The sequence below is a fragment of the Pleurodeles waltl genome, chromosome 5 (assembly GCF_031143425.1).
Source record: "Pleurodeles waltl isolate 20211129_DDA chromosome 5, aPleWal1.hap1.20221129, whole genome shotgun sequence".
In the NCBI taxonomy this organism is placed as follows: domain Eukaryota; kingdom Metazoa; phylum Chordata; class Amphibia; order Caudata; family Salamandridae; genus Pleurodeles; species Pleurodeles waltl.
In genome coordinates, this window is record NC_090444.1 from 1,857,413,630 (window position 1) to 1,857,434,557 (window position 20,928).

General features: G+C 44.4%; 1 protein-coding gene across 1 annotated transcript in view; it reads right to left on the reverse strand.

Annotated features, from left to right (window-relative positions):
* LOC138296883 (solute carrier family 22 member 7-like) overlaps positions 1-20,928 on the reverse strand; it is a 223,699-nt gene that overhangs the window by 14,072 nt on the left and 188,699 nt on the right. The window contains exon 9 of the mRNA XM_069236376.1: positions 12,170-12,278. Coding sequence (XP_069092477.1) covers positions 12,170-12,278 — 109 coding nt within the window. The remainder of the gene's footprint in view (positions 1-12,169; positions 12,279-20,928) is intronic.

The window sequence follows — 20,928 nt, forward strand, 5'->3', positions numbered from 1 at the left end:
GGCTTGGATAGAGCTTGCCTCCTGTTCCCTGAAGTCTCAGGACCAAAAAGACTTCATCTCTACAAGAAGGACTCCTTGTGTGGTGACAATTGATGCACAGCCTGCCAGAAATGACGCACAGCCTGCATTGCGGTGAAACATTCACTGCACGCCGAACTGGAACGACGCAGCCTGACTTGCAATGAGAAGATTGATGCAGCGCCAGCGTAGTGACTGGAAATTTGACGCACGGCCCACTGGATTGATGCACAGCCGACCCGGGACGACGCAGCCCGACTTTCTGAGAGGAATTGACACAGTGCCTGCCGTGCAGTAGAAATTTCCACGCAACGGCCACCGAATATGCAGCCCCTGTGACTTCGTCCTGTCAGTGCCGGAAATCCAGGCATCATCCCCTGGGCGTCCGAAAACCCCACAAACCAGAGAGGATCCACGACTGAGCACCAGAAATCGACGCACAGACATCCCAGCATGAAAGCTAAACAACGCATTGCAGGTTGCGGCCCCAGAAATCAACGCACACCTCCTTGTTTGCCACGCATGTACTCCTCTGTTGTTCTTTGTGGAGATTTTGAACGCGATCCAGGTACTTTTTGCTTGAAAGAGACATTTATTGCTTTTAAAAAACGTAAGACACTTTGGCCCTCATTACGACCCTGGTGGTCGGTGTTAAAGTGGCGTTAATACCGCCAACAGGCCGGCTGTAAAAAAAATGGGAGTCTCCAGCACGGCGGCCGTCACACTCCCACCCTCGGGATTACGACCCAGCCTACCGCCATGGTTTTCGTGCCAATCTGACTGTCACGAAAACCATGGCGATAGGCAGTATCAGTGCCAGGGAACCCCTTCCCTGGCACTGATAGGGGTCTCCCTTGCCTCCCTACACCTCCCCAGACTCCTACCCCACCTTCCCCGTCCCTCTCCCGCCCCCGCACATGTACACACCCACACGCGCACCCATATACACATATGCACACACGCATACCTACATACATACCCACACATCGCAACACACACCAACATACTTTGTCGCACACACGCATTCACAACACACAACATACACTCACATTCAGTCATTCACCCACTCATTCAACGCAACTCACACCTGCATGCACGCATACCAAAACATACACACACAGCCCCCCACATACACACAACACCCCCCACATACACAAGCAAAGGCCTTAATCCCAGGAGCCCAGACTCGAGTCTGGTGGTGGCAAGCTGGTTAGGAACAGTCAGCAACCATGCCAGGGCTGTTACGTTTTTCAGGGGGCACCTCTAAGGTGCCCTCTGAGTACATTTTAGGCCAAATCCCACACTGGCATCAGTGTGGGTTTATCATTCTGAGCTGTTTGATACCAAACAACCCAGGGTTCAGAGAGGTCATTATGTAGCTGGGGAGCTCGTATTGACCAGTGTCCACCACATGCATTTGCTATGGTTTCCCTGTACACTTACTATGTCTTAAGGGTTTGCAAGGACACAGTAGAGGCATATTTGCACATGCACACATATGCCCTCACATGCATTATAGTGAACTCTGCTTTGGGGCTGTGAGCCTGTCAGAGGGGTGACTTACCTATATTTCATGCAGTGTTAGTGGGCATGGCACTATGGGTAAGTGCCATTCTGAGTTTGCAACTTTTAGATTCACCTTGTCATGTACTTGAAATGGCAGCCTGTATGAGGATGGTGTGGGGTCTCTCAGAGTAGCACAATTGGTGCTTGAGCTCTGGGGGGGGGGCATCTTCAGTATCCATGCCCTAAGTACCAGGGGTACCATTTACTAGGGACTTATATGGGTGGCTGAATTGGAAACCATAGTATAGTTTTGAGGAAAGAGATCTGGTCTTGGGAATCTGTTTAGCAGGGGCCCAGGCACTTTTTTAAACCATATCATTTTCCAGACAAAAAGTGGGGGGCTACCATGTCAAAAGAGGCCTTTTCTCACATTGTGCTTTTGTTTTGCATATTCACAACTTATTCACAAACTTTAAAAAGTTGCAATAGAAAAATAAATTTTACAATTAAATGAACCCGTTTTTAGGAAATAGGATGGCTCTGAGAAAAGCCTTTGTGTTTATTGTGTGTGGATAATAGCTACACATAAAACAGGATGCAGTTTTTCAATTGGCTGAGAAATACCCTGTGGCTTTTGTCTGTGAAGTGAACCTCCTCACTTCTCTCAAGATTCAATCCATGTCAAAGCGCCAGTTGTTGTTGTAGATAAAGGCCATTTTATGTTCTCTGGGGTACGCAGGAATCATTTTATTAACATGTTTCCTGGCTTTGTCTATGCATGGACAGAATTCACTTGACCACTTCCATTTCTGCCTTTGGCATATTTTGGCGAACACCAAGGCAGTCTGAGGGAAAAGTGCTGATAATTGAGCAAACGTATCTTTCATTATGATTTCCAGTTCTACCCCAGTGAGAGTGCCTAGGTCATTGCTACCACAGTGCACAATCATGAGGTCAGGGGGTTGACAATCTGTAATGCTTTTAACCAAAGGCAGCAATTGATGCCACTTTAACCCTCTCTGGTCAATCCAAGTAATGTCCACATTTTGCAAACCTAGGTCCCTGTCAATGCCACTCTTTCTAGCATACTCTTTAGCCCAAAACACAAAGCTGTAACCCACAATCTACACTCTAAGCATTTTGAAGACAAGCAGGAATAGCACAAAGGAGAAGGTTGGAGTAGAACAAGACATGTTTGAAAATGAAAGGCAGTTAAAATGCAGGATAGGAGTTGTTTAAACAATATGATAGATTTCATTGGATGGTGTAAATAAACAGATACTTAAAATTAAATAGTGATTTTTAAGAACAAGTAAGTACATCTATGATTTTGGTTAAAAAAATGTAATGTACTTTTTGATATGCTTAGAATTGGAAAAAGTCAAGGACACCTGCTACAGTTGTGTTGGAGAGTAATATGCAGTTTCTAGAATGTGAATGTGACTACCGGGGTCTCAGTGTGGTCACTAAAACTGACGTGCATCCCATCCCCTGAGCTGATGAGCTCATAGATCGGTCGGGAGCTGCCAAATACCTTAGCACGTTGATTTAACGTCCGGGTATTGGCAGATTGCCTTGACTGAGGGGGCTTAGGAGAGGTCTGCATTTTCTACCCCAGATGGGCACTTTCAGTTTAAAGTGATGCCATTTTGGATGAAAAATGCCCATGCCACCTTTCAGAGGTTGGTCAACCAGGTGCTCGCTGGGCTGGATGAGTTTAGTCCTGCCTACCTGGGTGACATTGCTATCTTTAGTTCCACATGGGAGGAACATTTGCAACACCTCTGCAAAGTGTTTGAGGCCCTGCAAAAGGCAGACCACACTATTAAGGCATGCAAAGGCCAAAAAGGGCAGGGTTCTGTGGTGTATTTGGGACACCAGGTGGGGAGGGGCCAGGTGGCTCCCATACAGCCCAAAATTGATACCATTCTATCTTGGGAGCCTCCCAAGAACTAGACTGAGGTGTTAGCCTTTTTAGGCCTCACTGGCTACTACAGGAGATTTGTCAAGGGGTATGGCACCATTTTTATCCCATTGACTGAGTTGACTTCCAAGAAGCAACAAAAGAAGGTGACCTGGACAGAGGCTTGCCAGACCGCTTTTGATGCCCTGAAGGCTGCCATGTGCACAGTACTTGTGCTGAAGGCACCTGACTATTCTAAGGAGTTTGTTGTGCCTCAGAGCATGGTATAGGAGCAGTACTCTCGCAGCTTAATTAAGAGGGCCTAGATCAACCTGTAGCCTTCATTAGCAGGAGGTTACTTCCCACGGAACGTAGGTGGATTGCCATAGAGCATAAAGCATTTGCTGTGGTCAGGGCACTGAAGAAGCTAAGACCCTACTTGTTTGGGACTCACTTCTGGGTTCAGACCGACCACAGACCCCTCTGATGGTTAATGCACATGAGGGGTGAGAATCCAAAACTGTTGAGGTGGTCCATTTCCCTACAGGGGATGGACTTTACGTTGGAACACCGCCCTGGCACAGAACACATCAATGCTGATGGTCTGTCCAGATTCTTCCGCCTTAGTGATGAGAACTCCCATGAGGTTGGGTAGTTAATCCCCACTTTCAGCTGGGGGGGACAGGTCTTAGACTTGGCATCCTTGGCGTGGTCTCCCCTAACTTTTTGCCTCTGTTTCCCAGGTTGTTGATGTGTGCTGGACTCTGTTTTTGTTGTTTTTGTTACTCTGTGCACTTTACCACTGCTATCCAGTGCTAAGGTGCAAGTGCTCCTATGTAAAATGTATGTGTAATTGGATTTCCCTGATTGGCATATTTTATTTACTGGTAAGTGTCTAGTACAGTGCAATAGAGGTGCCTAGGGCCTGTAAAGCAAAGGCTACTAGTGGGCCTGTAGCACTGGTTGTGCCACCCACATTATTAGCCCTGTAATCATGTCTCAGACCTGTCACTGCAGTGTCTGTGTGTTCAGTTTTAAACTGCCAATTCGACTTGGCAAGTGTACCCACTTTCCAGGCCTAAACCTTCCCTTTTCTTACATGTAAGATATCCCTAAGGTAGGTCTTAGGTAGCCCCATGGGCAGGGTGCAGTGGATGTTTAAGATAAGACATATACTAAGGTGTTTTATATGTCTTGACAGTGAAATACTGCCAAATTCGGTTTTCACCATTGGAATGCCTATTTCTCTCATAGGTTAACATCGGGGCTACCTTTAGATATGATTAAAGCTTAGATTCCCTTTGGGGGCAGATAGACATGTGGAGTTTGGGGTCTCTGAGCTCACAATTTAAAAATACATCTTTTAGTGAAGTTGGTTTTAAGATTGTGTGTTTGAAAATGCCACTTTTAGAAAGTGGGCATTTTCTTGCTTAAACCATTCTGTGACTCTGCTTGTTTGTGGATTCCCTGTCTGGGTCAGACTGATTTGGGCTGTTTGTGAATCTCCTCTAGACAGTGACGCAAAGGGAGCTGAGGTGTAGCCTGCATATCCTGATGAGCCATTTGTGCTCGGAGGGAGGGGAGGAGTGGTCACTTACACCTGAAAGGGCTGTGCCTGCCTCACACAATGCAGTGTCCAACCCCCTGGTGTGTGTCTGGGACCAACGAACAATTACAGAAACTGGAGGAAGAAGATATTATGTAAGTTACAGCTATCGATAAAATGGGTCATCAGTGATTGACAATACTGCTAATAGAAAAACTACAAGCAAAATGGGAGTTTTTGGAGACGTCTGTGTCCAGCACTATAGGATTAGAAAAATTAATAAATTTTCCAAATAGAGATGAGTTTGAATATTTGGCTGTAAAACTTGATCAGATTGATGGCGTGAAGCAGATTGGCCAATGTATTTTAAGTTTTACTTGGCAACAGTTCCCACTCTCAAAGTTTAAGTGCAGACACAGCTTTTATTAATATTGGAAGTACAGTAGTTAAAGAAGGTATGTCATAAGTAGCATTATTTCATGTTAGAACATTGCCCGGTTTGTTTTTGGTTGAATTTCATGATTGGAAAGTTAGTGCTGATGCAAGCTGTGTAAAAGAGTACGCTCCTGATTTAGATGAATATCGTATTTATAAGAAACAGATAATCTGTTCAAAATGGAAGCTTACAAAAAAGTCAACGGGTGTTTAGGAAAAGAAGAAAAATAAGGACATGCTAGAAGGCATTAAGAAGAAAAAAGTGGAAAATGAGGGACATATTGTAAGTTACCATTTGGAAAACAGTTCAGGTGTTAAATGGTAAGCAAATGTTTTTTGCAATGTACTCTTTCATTTATCCCATCGTGTTAATGGAATTCAACAGAAAGCTGATAATAGATTTTGTTCTGTACTGTATCCTTTGTTCCAACATTTATTCCGTGATAGTTCTCTAATGCATTCTACTTCAGACTTTTGAGAACTTGTAGATACATATAGTGGATCTGTAGTGTTTACTCTCAACAGGCAACAAGATGCACAATAACTTATAATGGTTATCCTTGGACTATTAGGAGAAGAAGAAGTAAATATCAATGAGTTATCAGAACTGACTTACAAATGGGACCATGGCTGTGAAGATTGCTCTTTTACATCCGGTACTGAAGGAGATTCTGAGCAATTAATGTACTTAACATTACCAGATTGCAAAACTGTGCCTTTTGACTGATTGATTATAAATGCAAACCAGAATATGACCAGCCCAAACTGTAGATAATATATTACATCTACATTGTATCTACAAAGATCTGGAAAATACCTCATGGTAACATTACAATGATGTAGAGAAAATGGATCTAAATTGAAAACCGAAATTACAAACTTCAAGGCTGGGCAAATTTCAATTTCTGGAAAAACTTATACTACTATAGCTATTATTTTTCATGAAGGAGTTAATATAGCATCTGGACACTACACTACATATGTAATGAGTGAAACTGGATGGACCGAATGAAATTAAAGCAAACTTATATTCAAACAAAAAACTTTCTTTCATTAACTTTTGTTTCTTCAACCAAATATTAACGTACAATACTTCTTCTACGTGGATCATTCGTGTTTTAGAAGTCATTCGGTCTACCAGAGGTAAAAAGTTCTCAAAGAATTGAAGAATCATTTTATCTTCCATGAAAGAATTATTATAATAACTAGACACTACACTGTCTAATTAAAGATTGAAAATGGATGATCACAGTACAATCACTGCAACCTTAAATTGATACAAAAACTGCCATTCAAAGTGCAACATTGTCACCTTTTGTTTCTTCTACCAAACTTCCATGAAATATTTGTGTAAAAAAAGGTAATCTATGGATTTTCCTCTACAAGGATCATCAGCGCTTAAGACATCAATTGGCCTACCAGGGAAGGTGTCTTCACAAAGGTCTCCATAATACAAATCTCTTTTATATGTTTTAGTACTATTGTACCAGATATAATATTGAGAGGAATATTTTTGGGGCACATTTGTGTGGATTAGTTTAGAAATTATGTGTAAAACAATTAACTGTTTGTAGTGAGTGCAATGCATAGCGTCACCTATTTGTAGAGATATAGGGCCACATGTAGCAAACTCCGAGATTGTGACTCGGAAATTTCGAGTCTCTCCGACTCGCAATTTCTGAGTCGCAATCTTGGATGCAGAATGGTGTCTCAGACACCGTCTGCGACTCGCTATGGAGTCGCAAAGACCCACTTCATCAATATTAATGAGGTGGGTCGCAATAGCGAGTCCCTGCACCCACAGGGATGGTGGCCTGCTGAAGTCAGCAGACCTCCATGTCTGTGACTGCTTTTTCAATAAAGCAGTTTTTTTGTTGTCATTTTGCAGCCCTTTTTCCTTAAAGGAAAATGAGTTGCAAAATGAAACAAATACCGAAACCATTTGGTTTAGTTTTTTCAGTGTAGGCAGTGGTCCATAGGACCACTGCCTGCTCTGAAAAAACATTCTGGGCAACATTCACAAAGGGGAAGGGGTCCCATGGGGACCCCTTCCCTTTTGCGAATGACTTACCACCAGTGTGACACTGGTGGTAACTGCAAGTTGCTTTGCGACCGCATTCGCGGTCACAAAGCAATTCTGAATTGCGATGCGAGTCGCAAATAGGAAGGGAACACCCCTTCCTATTTGCGAGTCGCATTCACAAATTGCGAGTCGGTACCGACTCGCAATTTGTGAATGTGCATCGCGTTAGGCCGTTTGCATGGCACAAACTGCGATTTTCGCAGTTTGCACCATGCAAACGGCTTCCTACATCTGGCCCATACTGTGCAGCCTTTGGATTTTTTTCTACAATCTATGCAATTTCTTTTTCTCACTGTTCAATGATGATTCTTCATACAATACAACATTTAAGTTGTTCAAGTATAAATGCTGAGAGCAAAAAAATGGAAAATGAAATGTTTTCCCAGAATGTGATATACTGTTACAGCATACATTTTGTGCATTGTTCCGTTTCTGAAAAATTGTAAATGTCACATTATATCAATATTTTTTTTTTTCACCAGTAGTTAGAGTTATATGTCTTCAGATGTGTCAACACAGTGCCACATGAGTATTTGTTGGAGTTATCCTGGAGAGGGTCTTCTCATACAAAGAGCATTTCACATACATTGCCACTATTTAATGTCACCTATAGGATATGGTGAAAACTCCCATGCAATCTTTTGCCTCTTTGCTGAGGTTTGGTCCACCAAAGAAATATCACGATCTGACAACTGATTCACACTGACACCAAATGACATTTGTTTAGCAAATGATGGGGAAAGCACCAACATGTAATACAGAAAAAAGAAAAGAGAAGGTGTTCAACTGACAAGAGGGATTTTTTATTTTACAATTTTTATGATTTTTTCCCCCCACTGTTCAAGGGTGCAATAGTACAAAAGGGAAAAGGAAACATTTTACTATAATCTAAAATACCACGAGAGTATAATAACTAATTACAGCATGGCATATAGTATGAGCTTACACATAGCAGAAACTAAAACTTTATCAAGGGAGTTTGCAATAGTAATACTAACGTATGTTTCTGTTCTTTTTCTTTTCAAACACATCAATGAAAGTAGCTATTGAAGTAAAGTAATTTCCTAATTACTTTATTCTCACTACTTCTACAAAGTAAAAATCTAAAAGTATAAAACAAGTTAGAGTTTCATACAGCCATTGAAATGTTCAGTAACGATCTGATTAAGTTACTCATAGTTCCAGTCACTTACTCATTCAGCCACTCACAAACCCAATCAGTCACTTATACACTCAAGGAACATTTCAGTCAGCTATGAATACATCTACTAATACATGCACTCAGTTACCCATGCAGATATTCACACCCTCACTTACTCACTAATGGAGGTACTAACAAATGCAGTCACTCACCCACACATTCACTCATACAACCAGTCACTCTCCAATACAGTGATTAACACACCCATTCACTGTCCCATGTAACTATGCTACAGCAAATCACTCATCCATACAGCTAGAAATACATCCACTTACTCCTCTAAACAGTCAAGCATACACTTAGGGCCTCATTACGACCTCAGAGGTCTTTTTCAAAGACCGCCGAGGTACTGCCGTGCTGAAGACTGCCAGTGCAGGCGGTTTTCCGCGCAGCATATTATGACTGCTGGCAGCCGCCAGCAGCCATTTTGGCGGTCTACGGGAAAGTGGAGGCTGCTCCACCTCCCCCGCCCTGTCATCAGAACACCGCCCACCGAATCACGTCCCATGATTCGGTGTGGCGGTGTTCTGGTGACGGGGTGCTGGCGGCGGAGCAGCCCCCCATGGATCCCGTCCCCTCCCGGAGGATCAACGGATAAGGTAAGTTGATCGTCTGTTAGGGGAGGGGGTGGGGGGTGTGGTGTGGTGTGTTGTGTGCGTGCATGGGGGTGTGCGTGGAAGAGTGTAGAGGGGGTGTGTGAGTGCGTGTATGCATGCGGGGGGGTGTTGTGTGTATGGGAAATGTGTGCGGGTCGGTCTGTGTGCACATCTGTATGTGTGCCGGTATGTGTTGTTGTAGTGTATGTGTGCGTGTAGGGGTGTGTGTATGTGCATGTTGGGGGTTTGGGAGGGGGGTATGTGTATATGGATGTTGGGGGTGAAGAGGGGGTCCTGCCACCTTTGTGGGGTGGCAGGGGGGTGGGGTGTGTAGCGGGAGGACTCGGGCGGGGGAGGGGGTGGGGGAGACACCTATCAGTGCCAGGGAAGCAATTCCCTGGCACTGATAGTGCCTACCACCATGGATTTTGTGGCGGTTTCAAACCACCCGAAATCCATGGCGGTATACAGGGTCCTGATACCACTGGCGGTCTGGTGACGGCCTGCCGGGCTGGAGACCGAAGTCTCCAGCCTTGCGGTCGTCACCGTGGTGGTGGTCGGAGTGGAGAAGTGGCGGATGACCATGGCGGTAACCGCCTTGGTCATGATTCCATTTTATTTTCCACCAGCCTGTTGGCGGTATTACCGCCGCTTTAACACCGACCGCCAGGGTTGTAATGAGGGCCCTAGTTACTTACCTATACATACATACACTAACATACACAGACACACGCTGATGCAGACACTGACACAACAAAGCACATACTGATACAATCACTAACACAGACAAACACTCATCCATACACTGACACACCCAAGCACATATTCATTCATACACTGTTACATCCAAGCACACACTCATTTATGTACTTATTCACAGGGTCACTTGATTACTGCACACACAGCTACACATTTACCCATAGAGCCACTTACACTCCCAAACATTCACTCATACAGCCACTCACAAACTTAGTGTCTCATGTCCTCAGTCATTCACTCACCCAGTCAGTCACTCACCCATACAGCCACTAATACAGCAACTCACTTACCCATATAGGCACTCACACACCCAGATTTTCACACATACAGCTCATCACAACCCCAGTAGGTCTCTAATACAACCACTCACACAAATAGTCACTTACTTATAGCGTTAATCACACTCCCAATCACTTATTCAGAGAGCAACTCACACACCCACTCACTCATCTGTACAGCTACTAACTCTTCTAGTCACTCACTCATACAGTGACTCGCCCACCCACTCACTCATACAGCCCCTAACACAGCCACTCAGACACCAATACAGCTAGTCACAAATCCAGTCACTCACCCATACAGCCATCATCCTCCCAGTCAGTCACTCACACAAGCACTCACAGAATCGGTAACTCACTCACACAGCACCTCACACACCCAATCACTCACCCATAAAGCACCTCCAACCCTCAGCCTGCCTGCCGGATCACAAGGCTGCAAACCACCAGGCTTTCCGTGGCGGTCACCCCACCATGAAAACCCTGTCGGTCAAGCACCCGGGTACCGGAATCTCCATTCCTGTTGCCAGCACACATATGCACACATGTCCCCACACATGCACACATCCCCCTACCCTTCCACACACCCACAAACACTCTCCCACCTCTTCACACAAACATGCATTCACATACACACCCTTCAGCATATGCATACATCGACATAGGCTCCCCTACTCACTCTCATACATGTACACAGACACCCCCACTCAATCGCAAACATGCACTCAGACACCCACATACACGCACACACACATTCACATTTATTTGCATAAACGCATGCATTCACCACCCCCTCCGCAGACACACACACAGACAACCTCCCCCTTTGGACACCCACTTACCTTCTCCGTAGAATAGGACGTCCAGGAGGGGATGGGTCCTGGCAGTCGTGCACCGCCAGCATCACCACACCAGCAGGACTCCACCACGGCTGTATTACTGCTTGTAATACGGTGGGTGGAGTCCTGCTGCTGTGGTGGTGCTGGCGATGCAACCGCCACTTCAGAGTCGTACTTCTGCCCAAAAATGGGTGGAAGTCCTCCGAGGACTCCTAATATGTTGGCCAATAGACGAGGCGATCTGTTGGCAGCAGCGGCTCTGGCAGATCTGGATAAGGACTGCCGAAGTTATAATAAGGCTCATTATCTTCCTTATACATGTATACTCTCTTTATGTACAGATACATCTATATAATTATTTTTTTACTTCTACTCTAGAAGAAAAACAAAACTTTTGCTCCATCCAAGGCACTGCTTTATGTCTCACCCTATACCTCTCTTAAAATATCCACTCTCTGACTCATCCCAAATGGTATTCTACTAAAAGGATATCCAAAATAACCCTTTCTCGACTCTTCCTTCCTCTTTCGCTCCTTGGAACCATCCCATCCTCATTTTACTACTATGATATGCCAAACAAACCTTTCTAAATTCTTCCCTCATATATCCCTCCATTGAATCATCCTGATCCTCAATTTATCACTTTTATCTCCCTAAACCATTTCTAAAGGCTAATCCCTCCTTCATCTCTCCTTTTACTCATCTCAAACCTCTTCTTTCTAGTATGATCTTCCAGACAACACTTTGTAGACTCTTCCCTCTTTTATTCCTCCATTATCCTATTCAATCCAGTTAACAAATTTGCATCCAATGCTCAAATTAACCCATATTTCCCTGTACTATTCCACCACTAATCCTTTTTGGGTTCCAAAGTAGCTTGCTACTTGCCAAAAGCACTTTGACCCCTCATCGGGGTAGTAAGCACTCCATACATACAATTACAATTTCAATTACTCTTACGATATTATCAGTCATGGATACTCGAGAAGCAGTTCGTATGCATACCTGAGGACAGTGGGATAGAGCTCAGTACTAAGCATGATGAGAGTTGTGAAGGTGGCTCCAGCAAATCCTTTCCCTGTCACTGCAATTGTTGTTCGCAGAACCCCAAAAGCTGGATTTAGTTAAGAGCGGGAAAGAGATGAGGAAAGAGTTATACAAGAGTATTAAATCACAGTTGAAATTCTGAATAAAAAGGTAATTAAATGTTGTTTACAGCAAGTGGAGACCTGAGAAATATCATAGTAAAGAACAACAAAAAGTCATCTATGGAAGGTCAACCATCAAATTATTTTTTGTAGGGGTTACTGGTGATCAAATAAATGTATTTCTTACTACATGACATTATTTATTGAGAGATGAAAATAAAATCAGAATGTAATAGTTCAGTATATATAAACATTACATAGGGCTCTGAATTAGGAGCTTGCTGGGTTCAGTTATGTCTTCCGCAACATAATTTTCTCCATAATGAAGAGTTAGGATATACCAACACTGCAGTCACTAACATTAAGTTGCCAAATGTATAAAATTATTTTGAGTTGTTTACAATGCACATTGTAACCAGAAATATTGGCCTTAGTTCTTATGGTAACTAGGGTGCGTGGAAGAGGGAGTTAGGTGGAGCTATGTTGTAGATAGTTTGTGGGGTAAAATATTTCTTTTCTGGTTCTTCTGCAGGACCATAAGAAGTATAATAAATGTAATTCTCAACTCCACACATGCCCATCAGTAGCTACAGAGAAATGTAAACTGTTTAACATTTTTCTTTATGGGTACAAGTGCAATTTGCATACAATTACTTATTGTAGGTGTCTCAGGGAGATGTTCAAATTGCCTGGAGAGGCAATTATACAGATCCTTTCTAAATTCTTCTTTTACAACTTGTCTATCTGGGTATTAGTTTGTACATATAACATGTAGAGTGTGATACAGTAGACTATTGGTCCCCCAAGTGCTGCAGATTTCATAGAGGGCCTGAACGATCACAGCCCTAATGTATGGCTAGGAAGTAATATAAGATGTTCCAAGGATGAGGTTTCAACAGTGCAGGTGTTTTGACAATTTGGGATTGTAGGAAAGTCCTCCTTTTTTGCCTGATCACCCCCACTCTTTTTGGATAGGTACTGGTGGTTACTGACTCTTGGCTGTGCCCTGGGTACTGCTAACCAGTCCCAGGGCCTGTGCTCTGTGTAAAATGGATATGCAAATTAGGCTAATTATAATTGGCTAAGTTAACCTACCTATAAGTCCCTAGTATATGGTAGGGCATGTAGGTTTAGGGACCACAGCATAGGTGGTGCACACCTGGGTGCACTGCTGAGGTGCCCAGTGTCATTTTAAAAGCAAGCCTGCCTTGCTGGCTGCTTTTAAATTAAAGTTATATGCAAATTCGACTTTGGAATTAAAGGTACTTCCAAAGTCTTAAACTACCTTATTTTTACATATAAGTCACCCCTAAGGTGTGCCCTATGTGCCCCTAGGGCTGGGTGCCATGTAACTATAAGCAGGGACTTTATAAAAATAGATTTATAAGCCCTGGTGAGGTAAAAACAGCCAAATTCGTTTTTCCCTCATTGAAGTAAATGGCCTTCATAGGCTAGAATGGGCAGACTTTATTTTAAATTTTAAAGTCTCCTTAAATGTTACATACCAAGAATTTGGTATCAAATTAATTGTTGTAATAAATCCCACAACTTCCAGTTGTTGGATTTAATATAACTTGTTCAGGTAAAAAGTTTAGACTTTACCTAAAAAGTTGCCAATTTCAGCTCTGCATTGTTTTTGCTGCTGTGCTCTGATTGGCCAGCCTGCAGCAGCTTCTGCCAGGCTGCCTTGATGAGGTGTGAAGTGGCCTGGCTTCACACAAAGGAATGTGCTTGGGGGAGAGAATCTCCCCTCAGCAGATGGTGAGGCAGGAAGGGGGAGGGCTGCCAAACTGGTCTTCAAAGGCAGAGAAGGACATTTGCAGCACCCAGCAACACCCCCACATCCTGCAACCCCAGACAATTAGGTGCCCCCTTGATTAGATTAGGAGAGGGCAGGAGAGGGGTGTGTTTATGATTTTTAGCCACACCAGTGGGTGGGCTCAGCCAGATGTAACCTCCAAAAATCAGATTCATCCATGTTGTATTTTTAGAGACTGTTGCCTTCTGGGATGGATTTTTGCCACACTTCCCAGGAAGTGGTCATCACAGGGGGACGACCCTGTCCCTGATTGGAGAACCAGGGCCCCCTGCTTTTCACCCAGGAGCAAGGATAAAACTGGCAGACCTGCACCCACATCTCAGATCCCCACCAAATTTCAAGAAGGAACTAAAGGAGAAGAAGTACTGCCCTGCTGGACCCCTGGCCTGCACCTGGAACCTGCACTCAGAAGGACTGCACCAGCTGCACACTTGGGCTTCACCACAAGAAGGACTTTGCCTGGCTTCAACTGGTTCAAGGAGGGACTCCCTGTTTGCTACAGGTGAAAAATTGCTATCCAGAGTCCCCTGCACCAACTCCTGAAAAAGTGACCAGCTGACCACTGTCCAGTGGCCAAAAAGGAGTTTGCACCAGGTGCATTCTGGGAGTTGAAGTCCGCACCCCCCAAGGACCATCACAGAACTTCTGGACCCTTGGGGTGAGCTATGGACCCCAAAAGAACCTTAAAAGAACATCTGGGTGAAGCCCCAGAAGTTTGGAGAAGATTTGAAAAATTTTGTAAAAAAGCTCCAGAGAGGGACCGACCCGCCGCGGAAATTCTAGCCGGCTTGCCTCAACCGCGACCCGGCCTGACTTCGTGGTTCGTCCCGGTAAAGAAAAACATCCGAAAAAGAGACTAAGTCCGAAGGTAAAAAGTTGACCGGGACCTCCCAGCCATCGTATCCGAGAAGGGCTCCACGGAAGTCGGATCAAGATCCAGGTTTACCCCGGTCGAAGGATTTTCATCTCGAAAAAACGACTAAGTCTGAAGGTAAAAATCACCACCGAGGAAACCCACATCGCGTATCCGGACAAGGGCTCCAGGAGGTCGGATTCAACTGGCAGGTTCGTCCCGGTGAAGAAAAACTTCAAAATAAAGACTAAGGTGGTCATTACGACCCTGGCGGATTACTTCCGCCAGGGCCGCGGGACGCGGTGGCACCGCCGACAGGCCGGCGGTGCCCCGCGGGGCATTCTGACCGCGGCGGCTTAGCCGCGGTCAGAGAAGGGAAACCGGCAGTCTCCCGCCGGTTTCCCGCTGCCCCCAAGAAATCCTCCAAGCCGGTGCAGCTTGCTGCGCCGGCTTGGGGATTCCGACTCACCCTCCCGCCATCCAGTTCCTGGCGGTTCTCCCGCCGGGAACCGGATGGCGGGAGGGGGAGTCGCGGGGCCCCTGGAGGCCCCTGCAGTGCCCATGCCAACGGCATGGGCACTGCAGGGGCCCCCGTAAGAGGGCCCCAAAATGTATTTCACTGTCTGCCTTGCAGACAGTGAAATACGCGACGGGTCCAACAGCACCCGTCGCACCTTCCCACTCCGCCGGCTCGATTACGAGCCGGCTTCATGGTGGGAAGGTCGTTTTCCCCTGGGCTGGTGGGCGGCCTTTCGGCGGCCGCCCGCCAGCCCAGGGGAAAACTTGGAATACCCTCCGCGGTCTCTGGACCGCGGAGCGGTATTCCTGACGCGCAACATTGACGGGCGGCCTCCGCCGCCCGTCAATGTTGGAATGAGGGCCTAAGTCAGAAGGTAACTTTTTAACCGAGGCCTCCTGCGACTTGTAGCCGAGCAGGGCTCCATCGCGGTCGGCCTGAAACTTTGACTTTGCCCCGGTCCTGGTGCAACCAGTTGACCCGATTGGCGCTTTTTGTTTCTAAGCGCTAGAAAAATAATAATTCTTTAAAAATTCATATCTCCGGTTCCCCTGAACCGATTTTAATCGTTTTTGTGTCATTTTAAAGATAAAAATATAAACTATTTTTATAAATTGGTTTTGGATTTTAAACTGTTTCCTGTGTTTTATTTAATTACTGTTTTGTGATATTTGAATGCTTTACACACTGTCTCCTAAGTTAAGCCTTGACGCTCGTTGCCAAGCTACCAAGGGTTGAGCTGGGATTAATTTACTGAGACCTAACTGTACCTAGGTGGAGGTTAGTGGCTTGTTGCTAGGTGTAGGTACCTACCTGCCCTTACTAATAACCCATTTTCCAACAGGGATAGAGCGAATATTGAAACTATGACGAAAAATGGTATTATGGGTGGTTTGAGGCCAGTTGAACTTACATGAATTCAGGTCTTAATTTGTGAACCTGCTAGTATGCTCAGCAGTGAGCTTTGAAGCCAAATTGTACAGCAATTAAACCAAGTGGAGTATGGGTAATGTGGGACTACTGACCAGGAATTGAGGTGCTGAGTACTGTATGCACTGAAGTCTGTCAGCCCATAGGCCAGGAACACAAGGTACAGGCCACTGGTACAGTGAAGGTGGTGGAGGACATGGGCTATTAATGCTAGAACTCTTTGAAAAGAAGGGAATGACATTTTAACAAAGTTATTGCCTCAAAATGTAATGGAGAGCTCTTGGTATCCATATACAGCTCAAGAATCTTTCCTACTTTGGAAGTGTTGGGGGTGGAGGTGCGATATACACCTGTGGGCCATGAAAAGTTCAAAGGTACAAGCAAGACTGCCACATAGCATTTTCTTTGTCTTGTTAGTATATATTTTGAGGTGGTTCTGCATCATTCATATGTCAACATCAAGCATTGTTATCAATAGCGTTCCAAAATCATAATTTAGCATGGGTGTTCAAAGCAGTGGATTAAGAATGCCACTGCACATAGGCAGATGTTCAATTGTGGGCAGTGAAACATCAAGCCCTCTGGGACTCCACAGTTAATGGGGGTAGATGAGAGCTGAAGTGGTTGTGAAATAGTTGTCTTTTGCTTTGTAAACAAATTTAGAAGTCCAATTTTCAAGTAGATGTTGGATTTAATGAGGTCTTTGAGTTGATTGTAGATAGGAAATACTGTGGTGCTTTACAGTACAAAGTACATTTTTTATTAAGCATTTCATGATGCCAGTTTTTAATACTTTCACTACTGTGGACTGCTGTAGTGATGCATTGAAGATACAGAGGCAAATGATAGCAATGGACATTAGCATAAGTAAGTCCTTGATAAAAGACAAATGGTATACATCAGCTGCTGATTGCTTCCTGAAGATGTGGTGATCTGACAGGGAGGTAGTATTCTAGTAGAACATCAGTGGGTGGCTGGAGCCGAGGATGTGCTTTTACAGTGACAGTGAATAGATTCCTGCTTGCTAAAGTGTCTGTACATGGCATTTCTTGTGTTGGTAATCTGGCTAGAATTCATAGCCTCAAACAGCTTGTGATGGAAATATGTGATTGAAACATATAAATGGGTTTTGCATCCCCTTGGAAGAGTAGACTCACATTAAATGTTTGCATTCCACAGCAAATGTAATAATACTTTTATGGAACTGATATGTTTGCTGATTTTATAAGTTTGACAAATTTCTACATTTAAAATAGTTTTATGTGGACCTTATGCTGAAAACTGAAATTGTCTCACACCCATCTAATCATTGATTTTTTTAAATAAGAAATGCATAGTCCAGATGCCAATCGTAGCAGAAACAGTTAGAAGTATAAGGACAGCCTATTTGTCTTTGTCCATGTAGTTCCTTCAATGGCATTGGACCCTCTTAGAAAAAGATTTTAAATTGATCTGCAGTACTTTTCATCTTGAGGTTCTGCTTTTGGTTACTTCAGAAGAGGCTTGAGGATTATGGGCCTAATCTAGAAATTGGCAGTCCATACTACAGTCTGCCAACTTTAGAGCTCATACTCCCTCAACCGTGATCTTTGTACCTTGATTTATTTACATCATTGGCAGTTCCTGTCATGGTACAAAAAGATTGTTGGACAGCTGCTGACAGTTTTTATGCCATCCATCAAACTTTATTTTTGTTTGTTTTTCAGAAGCACTCTCCCAAAGTGGAAATTTGCTATTGAAGAACAAATAAATATTGACCTCCACATCCAAGGAGTTTTTTTTCCCTACATGTGGGGTCATTATTTGTTTTTTCTGTCTATCCGGCAAGTCTATATCTGGTGATGAGAGAAAATAAAAAAGGACATCACACCAACCACCCTAAATAAAGCAGCCTACTGCTCTATTGGGCAGTCAGAGGAAGTTTTCCATAAGGGCTTCATCAATGAAAAGCTGGATGACTTTCCAACCTCAATAAAAGGCAGGCAAAACCTTTGTTTGGTGGACAGGTTGCTCTGTGGCATTCTTGTTGGAGTACCCCGTGCATCAAACTCTAAAGCAGCTACTACATCTTTAAAGAGGCTTGAAACTTTACCCATTAACAATGATGCATTGACTCAATTTATGAGAATGGAACTTAGCAGTGAGAAGAACTAGTTCATGCAAAATGCTTTACATAGTTCTATTTTGGAGGTAGACCCTTTTGAATTTTTGAGCCAGCCTATGCCCTGCCCAAGGGTCCTTGTGTTCCTCCGTCCTTCCAGCACCTATTTAATGGTGGCTGCAGCACGTTTGCACAGTGGTCATGAAGCTGGACCTCCAGAGAAGCGCCAAAGGCAAACCTGCCTGTGCCTGTCTGCTCCTGGACTGGGTCCAGCACCAGGAACCCTGGTTCTCCCCTACCTACTGATACCCTTTTGTGTCTCTCCATGCTGTTAGCCTGGGGTGCTGCTCACTGCACTTCTGCAACACCACTTCATATAACATTGAATGAACGTTCACATTCACCTCCAGCATGTACTCATGTACTCTCTCATTCCAATACCAACAGCACCCCACTCTCTCATATTGACACATACCAGTCATCTGCTCACACAGAGCAAATACCACCAAAACAACATGCCGTACTTGCATGCATACTCCTCAACACCCTCTATCTCACCAAAAACACTACAGAGATATGGGACTTACTACACGACAACACTCTGGACCTGCTCTTTCTAAAAAAAAAAATGACTAAAACCAACCTCATCAATGGATGTCATTACAGCCAATCCTGACAGCTATAAGATCATTAAGCAAGAACATGAGAACACACCCAGAGTCACAATCAGATTCAAGGATACCATCAGCTACAACACCTATACAGACACCCCCAACAGCTTCATGGAACACCTCAAATTTAAATTGCACATCACAGCCACCTTTTTACTGGGTAGAACCCTTGTATAGAGACCACAGCGACCTCACACGAATTTCACCAATAATATCACCGACTCTGTTGCATCTCTCATCATCAAAGTTAGCACCTTCATCTTCCTCAGAGACCTTAACTTTCACTTAGAAGATCACACCAAACCATACTTTATGACCAGTATAGAAAATCTTGGAAGCTTAAGCCTCACCCAGCATGTTACCAATCCCACACATACCGCTGAACACCTACTGGGCCCCATTTTCTCCTCAGTCAGCAACATTACAGTTGACAAGCCAGAAGCTATTACCTGGACCAACCATGACCTTGTCAGTTTCAGTATACTCATCCTGCATCATCACAGATCTACCACCACTGGAACAGCCCGCTGCAGCTGTAACAACATCCCAAAAGAGGAGTGGGCTTCTAACCTCTCCAAACACCGGCCTGAACACACCAGAGATTTTCAAAAAGCAATCAAAAACCTCAACTAGATCACAGTATTTACAAACACCTTGGTTCTCCTCAATCGCATTCCAAAGGTACGAGCCCAACCACAAGCCAGCTGGTACAGAGAGTTACTAAGGCTGACAAAATGTTATTGCAAGCAACTCAAGTACAAATGGAGAACAATTAATAACACACCAGATAAAGACATCTTCAAATGAGCTCTAAAGACACTAGCCCCAGCATATACAGAACTCCAAGTGCACAGCTCACATTGAGCAAGGAAATCTTTGACATCAGCAAAGATTTCACTACGCCTCCTGCTATCTCCAGAAACATCACCCCCTCTCAAGACCTTTGCAAGAAGCTTACAGAGTTCTTCTGTAACCAAATCACCTCCATATTCAGTAACTTGGACCCTCAACTGTACCCAGTTACTGTTGCACCTCAACTTCCTATGAAGGCCAATGAACAAAGTAGGACCTTGTGACCTGCCGTCCCACGGTCAAAATCACTGATACCATGAAGACCATCTACTTGAGACTTCATCTGACCCTTGCCCCCACCACACCTTTGCCAAAGGACTCCTACCGATCAGTGAATCATTAACACTCATCCTCCATTCCCAGACACCTGGAAACATGCCTCTGTCATGACCCTGCTCAAGAAACCATTGGCTGACCCAGCCACTCTTTCCAACTAAAGACCCATTTCGCTCCTACCATACACTGCAAAGATATTATAGAAACTAATCAACTGACACCTCACCAACCACCTCAGAAACAACCACCTCATCGATGCCATGCAGTCCGGATTCAAGTCAAGCCACAGTATAGAAACAGCACTCATCATTGTTACAGACGACATCCGTATGATGCTTGACAGAGGAGGCGCAGTAGCTCTCATTCTCCTGGACCTCTCTGCAGCACTAGACATACTCATATCCAATCCTCATCAGGCACCTGCATGAGATTGGATCTGCTCCTTCATAACGGTTAGGACACAAGCTGTCATTCTAGCACCCTTGTGATCGGAAGGCCACTTTCTCATCTGTAGAATGTCTCAAGGTTTATTGCTCAGCCCCACCATCTTCAAAGCATATTTGATTCATTTGGCCAATGTCCTCCATGCGCACAACA